At 51.9% G+C, this 12,269-nt stretch overlaps 5 protein-coding genes across 5 annotated transcripts; 4 read left to right on the forward strand and 1 right to left on the reverse strand.

Moving 5' to 3' along the window:
* Window positions 1-354: 354 nt before the first annotated feature.
* On the forward strand, window positions 355-1,354 carry BKA58DRAFT_443895 (NADP-dependent oxidoreductase domain-containing protein; the record flags this gene model as incomplete). Its single annotated transcript, XM_046174019.1, has 2 exons — window positions 355-449; window positions 505-1,354. The coding sequence occupies 2 exons, from the start codon at window positions 355-357 to the stop codon at window positions 1,352-1,354; spliced, it is 945 nt and encodes a 314-aa protein (XP_046021556.1).
* Window positions 1,355-1,404: 50 nt separating this feature from the next.
* BKA58DRAFT_47323 (uncharacterized protein) lies at window positions 1,405-3,684 on the reverse strand. The gene has a single exon (XM_046175308.1). It carries the CDS (start codon window positions 3,521-3,523, stop codon window positions 1,454-1,456), a length of 2,070 nt encoding a protein of 689 aa, XP_046021557.1. The 5' UTR covers window positions 3,524-3,684; the 3' UTR covers window positions 1,405-1,453.
* Window positions 3,685-4,648: 964 nt separating this feature from the next.
* BKA58DRAFT_47356 (uncharacterized protein) lies at window positions 4,649-5,888 on the forward strand. The gene is made up of 3 exons (XM_046175318.1): window positions 4,649-4,906; window positions 4,960-5,469; window positions 5,527-5,888. Exons 1-3 carry the CDS (start codon window positions 4,831-4,833, stop codon window positions 5,670-5,672), a joined length of 732 nt encoding a protein of 243 aa, XP_046021558.1. The 5' UTR covers window positions 4,649-4,830; the 3' UTR covers window positions 5,673-5,888.
* Window positions 5,889-9,273, forward strand: BKA58DRAFT_47327 (ankyrin repeat-containing domain protein). Its single transcript, XM_046175309.1, has 2 exons — window positions 5,889-6,921; window positions 6,973-9,273. Exons 1-2 carry the CDS (start codon window positions 6,105-6,107, stop codon window positions 9,093-9,095), a joined length of 2,940 nt encoding a protein of 979 aa, XP_046021559.1. The 5' UTR covers window positions 5,889-6,104; the 3' UTR covers window positions 9,096-9,273.
* Window positions 9,274-9,755: 482 nt separating this feature from the next.
* BKA58DRAFT_47329 (benomyl/methotrexate resistance protein) lies at window positions 9,756-11,982 on the forward strand. The gene is made up of 4 exons (XM_046175311.1): window positions 9,756-10,251; window positions 10,303-10,561; window positions 10,615-11,042; window positions 11,093-11,982. Exons 1-4 carry the CDS (start codon window positions 9,901-9,903, stop codon window positions 11,774-11,776), a joined length of 1,722 nt encoding a protein of 573 aa, XP_046021560.1. The 5' UTR covers window positions 9,756-9,900; the 3' UTR covers window positions 11,777-11,982.
* Window positions 11,983-12,269: the final 287 nt, after the last annotated feature.

The following is a 12,269-nucleotide window of genomic DNA, read 5'->3' on the forward strand; positions in this document are numbered from 1 at the left end:
CTAATCGACACCATTCGCAGAAGCGGACGAGTGTGTCTTCCGCTTCCAGTCTTTCCAAAGTCAAACGTTCGCCATCTGCCGTCTAGCTTCCTGCGTCTCCATCGACACCATGATGGTTGTGGTGAACCCTGTGACATCATCGTTTTTCAACCTCGGAAGCTCATCGCCCGCCATGACGACAAACTACCCTCTTTTCGAGTACAATGAATACTCACTAAGAGCGAACCAAATACACCAACCCACAGCACACTTAAAGCCAACATGTTCGCCTCATCTGCGTCGCGTTCTTTACGCACAACTTCCACAGACCGACTTTCACAAATAACCAGACAAGTCCTCCCGCAACAAGTCAGAATGGCACACAACGGCACGACCCACACGCTCAACACGGGCGCCAAGATTCCTGCCATTGGCTTTGGAACTTGGCAGGATAAGGAAGCTCAAGAGCCGTAAGCTTTTGCCTTGTCGTTGAGAAGCGTGTTGTTTTACTAACACGAAAAATAGAGCTGTCACAATGGCCCTAAAGGCCGGATATCGCCACATCGACACTGCACGCATCTACGGCACCGAGCCCGCAGTAGGCAATGCCATCAAAAAGTCCGGCGTCCCCCGTTCAGAGCTTTTCATCACCAGCAAGCTCTGGAACAACTCGCACCACCCCGATGACGTAGAAGCCGCACTCGATGCATCCCTCAAGGATCTCGGCACCGACTACCTCGACCTCTACCTAATGCACTGGCCCTCGCCCTTCGCTCGGGGCTCAGAAATGTTCCCCAAAGACTCCAACGGCAAAGTCAAAGTAGGCGAAAGCGACTACGTCGACACCTACAAAGCCATGGAGAAGTGCTTCAAAAGCGGCAAAGCCCGCGCAATCGGCGTGTCAAACTTCAGCAAAGCGGAAATGGAGCGCTTGATCAAGGAAACGTCTGTTGTACCTGCGGCTCACCAAATCGAATGCCATCCTTACCTCCAGCAAAACGACTTCACAGAGTTCCACAAGCAACAAGGTATTCATGTGACACAGTACTCGCCGTTTGGCAACCAGAATGAGATTTACGATGCCGGGAAGAACATGAACAAGCTCATGGACGACCCTGTGCTTGTGGAGATTGGCAAGAAGCACGGCAAGACTGGCGCGCAGGTCGCTCTGGCTTGGGGCATTGCCAAGGGCCATTCTGTTATTCCCAAGAGTAAGACTGAGTCGAGGATCAAGGCGAATTTGGAGGGTGACTTTGCGCTGCCCAAGGAGGATGTAGAGAAGATTACTGGTATTGACAAGAAGATGCGGTTTAACGATCCTTCGGGCAACTTTGGATGGAACTTTTACACAGATTTGGACGGTAAGAAGAAATGAGTGAGAGAGTAGTGTATTATAATGCTGTTGGAGTAGTGGAATGACAACAATACGTCTGTATCCATTACATTCTCAAACTTCTAAAAAACATGAAATGCCCTAACTATAACTCCCCGCCGCCCAGCTCTTCCGACTCTCCCTGCGATCCTCACCCTCAAAGAAAATAGCGACACGATTCGGCTCCCCCTTTCCCCCCTCATGATAATCATACTTGATCTTCTTGAACCTTAGCGCCCTCGCTTCCTTAATCTCATCCCCACTCATAACCATCGCCGCGTCACCTCCAATACGACTCACAACAGGATTCAATAGCATAGCCATACTAAAGAAACTCTCGTCGCGAACAATCGTGCGGTTGGCGAAGAGACCCAGCAGGCACAGGGCGAGGAACTGGATGAAGCAGATTCCGCCGAGGATGCTGAAGATGTAGGACCAGTCTACGTCTAGTTGTTGGCCTTGGGATGGGACGACGGTTTGGTGCGTGACGTTGTATCGGATGCCGTGGTCATCGAAGGCGGCGACGGCGCCGATGGTAAAGCGCATGAGTAGATCTTCGACTTCTGATTTGGCGATGTTGTGCGCAGGGGACCATTTGGTGCCTTGACTGTAAGACCGGGTTTGGCGATCAAACCATAGGTTCCATGGTATACCTGTCCAGCCCATGGCGCCAGCAGCTGTACGAGCGAAAGTATCGGAGCCCCAGACTGCAGCGAAGTCGGCGGGGTCGCGGGGGACGATGTCGTTGGGGGCGTAGGACGAGGTTACGTTACCGAGTGTGTTGTTGCAGAGGAAGAGGGAGGCGGTGGTCACACGCGCATGCTTCTTATCTGACTCGGGGAGTTGCATGACGGTGAAGTTTGTGCATCTTGGCCCGCAGTTTTCGGGAACAGAGGCCATCCAGGTTACAGAGCCGCCGGCTTGTTCGGTGACTTCCCATTTGACGTAGTCGTCGTCGCCTTGGTGTCGAGCCATGATGTAGAGGGCTTCGTCGGGCACGTCGTGCACTGTACCGTCTTTAACTTCGAGTTGCTCACATGATGCGCGGACGGTGATGTTGCGGGAGCTGGCGAGGTAGTTGACCCATTGGTGGGCTGGATCGCGGTTGAAGAAGCGGTAATGCCACGCGCCGTTGCCGCTGTAGATGGGTGTGCCTGGTAGGCCGGATAGATCAGTAATCATGTCGTCGATGTTGCCGGTAAGATTGAAGCTCGGGTATGCCATGGCTTCCATGCCGTACATCCATGCCGCTTCCAGCGAAGTCTCGTTGATGAGACTGATGTCGGGGTCGATCTCGCGCGGCGGGTTGTCGACGTACCAATCGTTCAGATCGGCTACAGTTACGTTCCCATAGGATAAGAGTGGTATCTCCGAGTTCTCCATTGGCCAGAACAGACTCAGCAGTGCAACTAGGATCTGAGAGCCGATGTTAATAGCCAACCATGCTAGACACGCAAGCCACATCCACTTTGTCCCATCGTCTCTCACGTCCTTGAACCACCGAAACTTGCGTAGCCATTTTTTGCCTCGGAAACCGGGTGAAGAGAGGATCATCAGCTTTGTGACCTTGGCAAGCGAACTCAGGTGTAGGATCAGGTCGAATACTTCCAGACTGACGTATCGTCTGGTGAGGAATGACCATCGGAACACTGATGCATAATGCTTCAACGAGGCCAAGATGTTCAGACCCAGACACAGAGAGAGACCGAGAGTGAGCGAGTTGAAGATTCGAATATCGATTTTCGAGAGAACGACGGGGCGGCGCCATCCTTCCCAACATTTGAGTGTAACACACATTGCTGCGCTGAAGAACAGTGTTACGAGGAGTTTCGTCGCGCCTGTCTTTAGGAGCGTTTTCCGCGCCTCTTTGTGGTCGAATCGCTTGACGCGGTGGTGGTGTTTATGGTGATGAGTCCCGTCTTCAACGTCAAACGTGGAGCTGGGGCTGCCTACGCTTGCGTAGAATCCGCCCTTGGACTCCATGATCTCTGGAGATTGGACCATGGATGGTGAGTGGAATGGTGAGTCGGATGGCGATTTGGATGGCGAGTATGATGTGTCGTCGATATGCTGCATCGCTACATCGCCACTGTCATAGCTGAGTGGTTCGACGGAGCTTATCAAGGGCGCATTGTCAGAGTGCCCCCCACTGACTGTACGACTTCGATCCATGTTGTTTAGGTTTTGGTCCCTTATCAACGGAACGGTGTCTCTGTGCTTTGCTTCCAAATCCAACAAATGTAGAGATGACTTTGCGTGGCTTGGGATCTCGTGTGCCGTCAGACGGCAGGCTGCAGGTGTCTTGGGCGAAGATAGCAAACTAGGAAGCGAGCGAGCGAGGCGTTACGCGCATTCTTTAGCGATGGCGAAAGTACCGACACTGTGGTTGCGTTCCCCGGGTATACTGGTATGTGAAAGGGATTTCGCAGTAGTCCTGCAAGACTTGCCAAGGAAAGTAGCAAGAGTGATTATCTGAAGTGAAGAAGATGCAGAATGCTCTTGAGCGCACATGGCGCTCTTATCGCTGTCTCCCGGACGGGTTTCCGCGCGACCACCATATTGGGGGCTGAAAGTTTGGGGGCCACAACAGCCGCATCTGCAAGCCTTTGGCGTTGTACACGCGGGCGAAGCGACTGTAAATCTAGTACAGAGGCTGGTAGAGGGTCGATAGAAAGTACCAAAGCGTAAGAATAGAAACCAAAAAAGCACATCAACGACTCACCATGCTCCTACCGTGAAGCCTGCGTTCGGAGAAGTACATCAGCCCACCCCTCTCCATCCTTGGTAGGCTTGATTTTCCCAAACTGGTGGCTGAGTCTCACGCTAGACCAACGAGTGTAGCGATCGGTAATCCTATTGTTAGCTAGATAGGCTGTTCAGGGCACGCGAAATATCGAGGCGTTTCTGGCCCAGTAGTATGCAGGTGGTTGTACGCCACGAACAACAAGTATGGTGGGGCCGGAACGCTCATTCGCCTAAGATGCAGCTGCGGGAGGGTAGAAGCGCAAGGCTCGAAGCTTACAATATGTCGCAGAATGCAGCTGGATGCGGCCATGCAGTTATGAAGCTGTGCGATGGCGGGAATAAGATCAGGCAGAGGTCGACGTCGTTGTAGTTATTGTTGTAAGCGACGCGGAGTGAGTACCTGCCTAACCGGCCGCGGTTGCGAAACTGTCAGCTTATGCCTCCGCGGGCACACATCAATCCCCGGTATTGTAGGAGGCATCTTAATGGTCTCTTAGTATTCGTGCGACGTATCTGTCGTTGCAAGAGCAGGACCGTAATTACTCTGACGATGATTCCCGCGCGCGAGAGCGACTGCCGATAAGCCTCAGGTATTCCCCACTTAACACTAGATGACAAATGACTGTGGAGAAGGTATGTCAAAGGGCGTAATGTGAATAAGTCTTAAAAGCCTCATATCCATCGCGTCTATCTCAACTTTACTGTTAGCTGTCGGATATCGCAACCAAAACACAATGTCGTCGTCAAACGTCGTTCTATACGATCTGCCAAGCCGGGGTGGCTTTTCGTGGTCATTGAACCCATGGAAGAGTGTGTGCATCCGGAACAACAATGCTATCTCACTCAAACTAACTGTACTGCAGCTCGTATGATCCTGAACTATAAGAAGATCGACTACACGACCGAATGGGTAGAATACCCTGACTTGGCCCCCAAGTTCAAAGCCCTCGGCATCCCACCCAACCCGAAAGACGCACCAGGCTATTTCACCGACTATAGCAGTCCCGCTATCAAGCATGCAAACGGCACCTACCAGATGGATTCTTGGCCTATTGCCTACGAGCTTGAGAAGCAACACCCAACTCCGTCTTTGCATCTCGATGACCCCATTGTTGTACAGATCAGGGATCAAATTGCTAAGATAGCTGGCCCACTGATGGCTTTGCTCATTCCTCAGGTACCAGTAGTGCTGCTAAACAAGCCGAGTGTGGACTACTTCTACGAGACGAGGGAGAAGATGTTTGGCAAGCCGCTCGAACAAGTAGGGAAGGACGCCAATCCAGATGAGTGTTGGGAGGCGGCCAAGGCACCAGCGAAGGAGGCGGGCGATTTGCTCAGGAAGAACGGCGGGCCTTATTTTCTGGGTCAGACTGGTGAGTTGAAACGTACTGACCGAATGATATCAAGTCTATGTTCTAACTTGTGAATAGTCTCGTATGCCGACTTCATCCTTGTGTCGATGCTGCACTTCGTCAAGTGCATAGGCGAGGACAAGTTCAAGAAAGTTCTGGCTCTCGATGACGCCTTCCCCAAGTTGTACGAGGCGTGTAAACAGTGGTTGGAGAAGGACGACTAAACTGTTCCTGGCAAGCGCCAGTGCCCAATCTAATCGATCGACTGCTCTTTCTCTCGTGCGCTCGGAGTGTGTGTATCAATAGCTTTTATAAACCTTATGCACATGAGGTTTTGCTGCACTGCATGCCATGCGCCACACTGCCCCTCTCTCAAGTCTGCCAGACTGCTTGACCAATCTGACTGTGCAGCATTAGCGCGGCCACGCTTCTTGCCTTGCGCCCGATGGGCAGTGTTGCCTAGCAGCTGATAAGTTCAGCTTTGAAGTCATAATGCCGCCAGATCATGCACGCACAGCGATAACGTCGCACCTCGACTCATACATTCTACACTCTTGACAGTAGCAGTTCTGCGCGGTTATTGGGACATTGTTTTCTCCGGTCAGACGACGCTCAAGGTTGTTGCGCTAATTCCAAACGTGCCTTCCATATCCAACATGAGCGCGACAACTACATCACCGAGGGCTGACACTGCGCATGAAACTTCGCGTACGTCTGAAGACGAATTCGAAATAGTAGAGCACAATCTCGACGTTCTGAGCATCCATGAGTCTCAAGACGGCACGCCCGTACCGACTATAGCGGTGACCGAAGAATTAGAGCGCAGCAAAGGAATCAACGCTTCCAAGGAAAGCCGACCTCTGCCAATCGATTACGATGAGTTCCACGATGCGATCAAAGGCGAAGATTACGATGGAGTGAAGAATATGCTGGACGACGGTGCAAATGTCGAACGTGGAACAGACGAGGGAGAATCACTACTGATCCTCGCTATTTGGAAGCAACACATCTCTATTATAACGCTCTTACTAGAAAGAGGCGCAGATATTAGCCGCCCATTCGATGGTTTTCCTCCCATCCACCATGCCGTCATGCAGAAAGATCGAGCACCCCAGATCATCCAGCTTCTCCTGGACTATGGCGCCAGCTTGGAAGCTGTTGGGACAGAAGACATTAACGCGCTACATTTCGCTGCATCGAACGGCATGGTACATGGGGCTGACTTCCTAATCGGGAAGGGAGTAGAGATCAGTAGGACCTGCGCGAGTGAGAAGACGGCTTTGATACTGGCCGCAAAATATGGACATCTTGCAATTGTCAAATTACTTCTCGCCAGAGGAGCAAGTTTGCACGAAAGAAGTGGAAATGGTTGCACTGTTTTGATGTGGGCGGCAGAGTATGGACAACATAAAGTTGTTCATTACTTATTGGAGGCAGGTGCGAGGGTCGACGACCGTAGTGAAGAGGCCCTTAGTAAGTCGATGTAACTTTCAAGTTTTGTTGAGCAGTAACTGATATTAGCAGCCGCGTTATCACTCGCTAGCATGTTTGGCCGACTGGAAGCCGTGCAGCTACTGATCGAGAGCGGCGCAGACATCAATGCACTTAGTGTGGTTCCAGAATCCTTCACCCCGGCAATGTTTGCTGCATTGCAAGGTCATGCAGAAGTACTCCAGGTTCTGCTATCACACGGAGCAGATTACAAACCAGATTTCGAAGTCGAATGGGCTGATGGTGACACAATCCTCGATATGACATTGACGAAAGGCCACCTCGCTGCTGCCAAGATTTTGTTAGAAGCCCTTGGTGGACCCGACTACCCAAAGGATAGCGTCGCACTCCAAATCGCCACTGCGCAATCTAAGGCAGAATTGGTACCAGTTATGAAGGCCGTTCCCATCATGTACCAACATATCGGCTCCAATCCAACCGGCTCTGAGAACTTGGGTTGGATCGAATGGGTCCTGGATCAAGGAGGAGAGCTTGTCAGATCAAAAGCCATGTGCAACATGCTATTTGCTGCACTAGTTGAAAAGGATGTCGGTTTGACTGCAGAACTACTCAGACTAGGAGCTGATTCAAACGTCATCGGGTTCATGGGTTACACACCACTTCACGTCGCAGTCGGCAAGCAGACGTGCAGCCTGGAGTTAGTCGAGATACTTCTCAAGGCAGGCGCTGATCCGGCTAAGCTCTCGCAAAAACCCACCATAGCTACACCACTACATTTCGCAATCCTGGGGTTCGAAACTAATCGTCCAGAGAAAATGGCTGTGGTAGACCTCCTGTTAGCGAGTGGGCGATGTAAGGTGATGAGAGGAGAAGACGCTCAATCCAGTGCATTTCTGAGTGTAGTAAGCGCGTTCGATGGTGGGAGTGCCGAAATTGCCAAAAGCCTAGCGTTCCGGATGCTGGATTCCATATCCGATGTGAACGACGACAAGGCTGACGATGGGTCTACTCTCATGCACGTTGCTGTCCAATATAATCAAAAAGAGGTCATTGACGCACTAAGACGAAAAGGCGCCGACATCAACGCGAAGAACAACGACGGCATGTCACCTCTTCTTCTGGCGTGCGGCATTGACGTGGAACTGGTCAACTTTCTGGTTACACGCTGTGCAGACGTGTCTGCTGTCAACAAGCAGAGGCAAGGAGCTTTGCAAATTGCCGCTGCGTGTGGGCAAGTCGAAGTGCTCAGATTTCTCCTTGATCTGGATCTAGCCGAAGAGGAGCCACTAAACATCAACGGTGTAGACGATGCAGGTCACACCCCTTTGATCGCTGCCACAATGGCGAATCATGAAGATGCAGCTCTCTTCTTGCTAGAACGAGGCGCCTCTGTCCAGCACCGTACAGCCAACAATGGACGACTTGCCTTGCATTACGCAGCACAGGCTAGTATGAGCCGTGTTGTGGAGAAGATGTTAGAGAAATCCTCCGCCGACATTATCAACGTGGAAGACGATAGAGGATACACACCCACTGCACTCGCATGCATGGCAGAGATACCCACTGTCGTATCCGCCTTGCTGTCCCATGGCGCAAATCCAAACATCATCTGCCAAAATACCGGCGACCGCCCTCTCCACATCGCACTCAAACGACCTTTACACATGGACCGCTTCGTAGATAGAGACGGGAGTCCTTCTCTCGACCTGCTCAAGCAAAAAGACACTGATATCACAGCCCGTGATGCCAACGGCCGCACACCCCTCCATCTTGCATCCGAGTTCCACAATCTGGAAGCTACCAAATTCCTCTTGTCTAAAGGAGTCTCACCCCACGACGAAGACAACAAGACCCAAACGCCACTTTGCCTGTGTTCAAACCCCTACATCGCACAAGCGCTCATCGATCACGGCGCGAACGTAAACCACGCCGATGAAAATGGATGGACGCCGCTACATTACGCTGTGTCGAGGTGTTGGGTGAAGGCTTTTGCGGTGCTGAGACAGGCAGGCGCTGATATGGACATGAGGACCCGAGATGATGAGCTTAGTGTTACGGAAAGGCTGGACAAGTTTGGTTCGTGGGAGAACTGGGTTAACACGGAAAGAGAATATATGTGTGATGATGCGCAGAGGGAGAAGATTAGGGAGTTTCAGATGAGGACTGAGATGGGGATGGAAGTGGATCGGTATTGAGGTGGCTTCTGGAGGTGGAGTTGCTTGGCTTGCTTGCTTCGATAGGCTTGTTCGCCTTTTTGATGCGTACATGTTTTCATCTAGAGTAGTTTCTATATCTTCAACCTATTATGTGAGACGATCATCTGCATGCGTCCATTCTGCGTCCAAATTTCTTTTTGTTCGCGCAGTCAAACGAGTCATGAACGGTGACGCGCATGAGTCGCACCTCCAGCCACCCACAACCTCTTCACAATCGACGTCATCAACATCACCAACGAGTCCAGACCATCCCATGATCCCATCACAAACCTAAATACCATCTAAACATTTTCACTCGGGACGTCATTCTTCCATTCGCCAGCGCATTCCCATTTCAAAATACACCACCGTAGTCCATCCGCGGTATTCCGAACGAATTAGGTAAAACGTCAGATCTCTTCGCGTGGTGTGCGCGCGATCTGAGAGCCCTGGCGCCGATCGTAACAACGCGGCGCGTCATGGACTTTTCGATAGCCTCGCGCTCAAATGCCATCACCAGTCCAGATCATGTATCAAGCTAAGCTTTTCGAGCCTCAATTGCTTGGCGTGAGTGACTGGAAGGAGTGTTTTCGGCACCCGTGGGTACCTTTTGCGGCATCTGGCGGGCGGATAAGCTTCCTTGGGCTCCTTAGGTCGAGCTGGCGGGAGTGATGGAGACGATGATGTCACAAGGGTGTAGTGAACTTAAGCATTCGATGCCGGGGCTTGATGACAAGAGTTGTAATCATTATCTTTGTCTCCAAGCCCGCCTGCTCTGTCCAACACATTCTCGTGAGTGAGCATTATGTTTGATCTCATCCGCGACTCGGCTTTCGGGCATATCGTCCGCCTCGTAACACGCAACAAGTACCTACAATATCCCGAAGAGAAGGACCCCGAGATTTGGAAGAAGTATGTCAGTCACGAAAAGTCTGGGTATGCCGCCTACCATGGATCTACGCAGGCGCCGGACAACAAGGACGAGATCGATGAACTTGCCCAGACGCATGGTGTGAGGAACCGGGAGGGACGCGATTCGGAGACTTCGTCGCGTACTGTGGGTGATGGGGTCAATGAAGCCAGTGGGTTGAAGGTCGATCCTGAGAAGGGAAAAGACCTTCATGTTATTGACTGGTATGGTCCGAATGATCCTCAGGTATGTTTGCTCCATGTTGAGATCCTTGGGTTTCCACTGACGGCTCTCTAGAACCCAAGGAATTGGTCGCGAGCAAAGAGGTACTTTGTCACCTTTGAGATTTGCTTCCTCACCTTTTCAGTATACATTGGTTCAGCCATCTACACACCTGGTCTCATGGGCGTGATGGCAGAGTTCGGCGTCGCTCAGGTTCCCGCGACCTTGGGATTGACGCTGTACGTTGCTGGATATGGTCTTGGGCCTCTTATCTGGTCGCCCATGAGTGAGATTCCGCAGATTGGCCGTCTCTGGGTTTACATTCTTACGCTTCGTAAGTGCAGCTGTTCGTTCACATCGAGGTGGCATGCTAATCGATACCAACAGTCATCTTCGTCCTTCTCCAGATACCCACTGCTCTCTCCGTCAATTTCGGCATGCTTCTCGCTTTCCGATTCTTGACCGGATTCTTCGGCTCGCCCGCACTCGCGACAGGAGGAGCTTCCATCGCCGACATGTACCGACCCAAGAAACAAGTGTATGGGTTGGCTGTCTGGGGTATCGGTGCTGTTTGCGGTCCTGTTCTCGGCCCCCTTGTGGGTGGCTTTGCCGTCATGGCTGAAGGTTGGAGATGGACCATTTGGGAGATCATGTGGCTCTCGGGCTTCTGCTGGGTCTTCCTGTTCTTCCTCCTGCCTGAGACAAGCTCGCCCAACATCTTGCACCGCAGGACACGCAGGCTCAAGAAGCTGACTGGCGACGACCGTCTTACCTGCGAGCCGGATATCACGTCTGCTGAGATGTCAGGCAAGGACGTAAGTTCTTCTTCTTCCATCACACCCAATCACTGCTAACACTACCATAGGTTCTCAACATGAGTCTTCTCAAGCCCATCACCCTTATGTTCAAGGAACCCATCGTGTTCCTGTTGAACCTGTACATTGCGCTCATCTACGGTCTACTCTACATCTGGTTCGAGTCGTTCCCTCTCGTGTTCTCGGGACTGTACGGTTTCAACCTCGGCCTTGAGGGAGTGGCCTTCCTGGGCATCCTCGTTGGTACATTCATCGCCGTCATCGTGCTCTTCGCGTGGAACTACTACTACCTGGAGAAGCAATTCGATGACAATGGCAACATCGCGCCTGAGAAGCGTCTAATTCCTGCCATGGTTGGCTGCTTCTTTGTCCCCATCTGTCTCTTCTGGTTCGGATGGACTTCGCGGTCGGATGTGCACTGGATTGTGCCGATTATCGGATCTGGATGCTTTGGTATCGCTGCCTTCACGCTGTTCCAGGCCGTGCTACCTTACCTGTCGGATGCTTACCCCGATTCTGTGGCTAGTGTACTGGCAGGCAACGACTTGATGAGGTCGTCATTCGGTGCGGGATTTCCCCTGTTTGCCAATGCCATGTACCAGAAGTTAGGCATCAACTGGGCGAGCAGTTTGTTGGGATTCCTGGGTATTGCCTTTATCCCGATTCCATTTGTGCTTTACAAGTGGGGCAAACAGATCAGACATAAGAGCAAGTTGGCCAGGAAGGATATCTAGGGGGCGTATAGTGAAATGGTCCCATAGGACGGACAATAATGTTAATTTGTTCAAACAACTGTCGCTGGAGATGAGCCAATTCCCAGATGTGTGGAACGCGTGGTTGACGTCATCATCGCAGGCGCTGTTGTGATGCATATTTGTTTTGTGAGCAATGTCAGCTGGCATGGGTGCGCCTGCGACACCGTGTGCAGCTCCGAGATAAGCAAATACGCAATGCTTTGTCGAGCAGGACGTTGGTGAAACAGCAGACGTTGATGCTACGTCAGACTCGACGCGATGCAGGTGGCCGATGCCAACGGCTATCTATAATGCCGTAGTCGATGTCGCGGAGGTCTAGACACGTGCTAGGGGGAACGCGGCAATGAGAACATGGCGAGTTTAAGATGACGGACGCGCCGAATGGACCCTGATGGCCGAAGCTGGAAGCATCGATCTCCCGGGAGTGACAGCCGATTTGGGTTTGCAGCGAGATTGGTGGTGGTGTCGCTGG

Source organism: Alternaria rosae (genome assembly GCF_020736505.1).
Source record: "Alternaria rosae strain MPI-PUGE-AT-0040 chromosome Unknown BKA58scaffold_10, whole genome shotgun sequence".
Lineage (NCBI taxonomy): Eukaryota > Fungi > Ascomycota > Dothideomycetes > Pleosporales > Pleosporaceae > Alternaria > Alternaria rosae.

Excerpts from the sequence above, each read along its gene's own strand:
- BKA58DRAFT_47329 (XM_046175311.1), top strand. The coding sequence starts at position 9,901 with ATGTTTGATCTCATCCGCGACTCGGCTTTCGGGCATATCGTCCGCCTC. Across the intron at positions 10,252-10,302 it reads ATGGTCCGAATGATCCTCAG|AACCCAAGGAATTGGTCGCG; the intron begins GTATGTTTGCTC and ends ACGGCTCTCTAG. Across the intron at positions 11,043-11,092 it reads CTGAGATGTCAGGCAAGGAC|GTTCTCAACATGAGTCTTCT; the intron begins GTAAGTTCTTCT and ends ACACTACCATAG.
- BKA58DRAFT_47356 (XM_046175318.1), top strand. The coding sequence starts at position 4,831 with ATGTCGTCGTCAAACGTCGTTCTATACGATCTGCCAAGCCGGGGTGGC. Across the intron at positions 4,907-4,959 it reads GTCATTGAACCCATGGAAGA|CTCGTATGATCCTGAACTAT; the intron begins GTGTGTGCATCC and ends ACTGTACTGCAG. Across the intron at positions 5,470-5,526 it reads TTATTTTCTGGGTCAGACTG|TCTCGTATGCCGACTTCATC; the intron begins GTGAGTTGAAAC and ends ACTTGTGAATAG.
- BKA58DRAFT_47327 (XM_046175309.1), top strand. The coding sequence starts at position 6,105 with ATGAGCGCGACAACTACATCACCGAGGGCTGACACTGCGCATGAAACT. Across the intron at positions 6,922-6,972 it reads CCGTAGTGAAGAGGCCCTTA|CCGCGTTATCACTCGCTAGC; the intron begins GTAAGTCGATGT and ends TGATATTAGCAG.
- BKA58DRAFT_47323 (XM_046175308.1), bottom strand. The coding sequence starts at position 3,523 with ATGGATCGAAGTCGTACAGTCAGTGGGGGGCACTCTGACAATGCGCCC.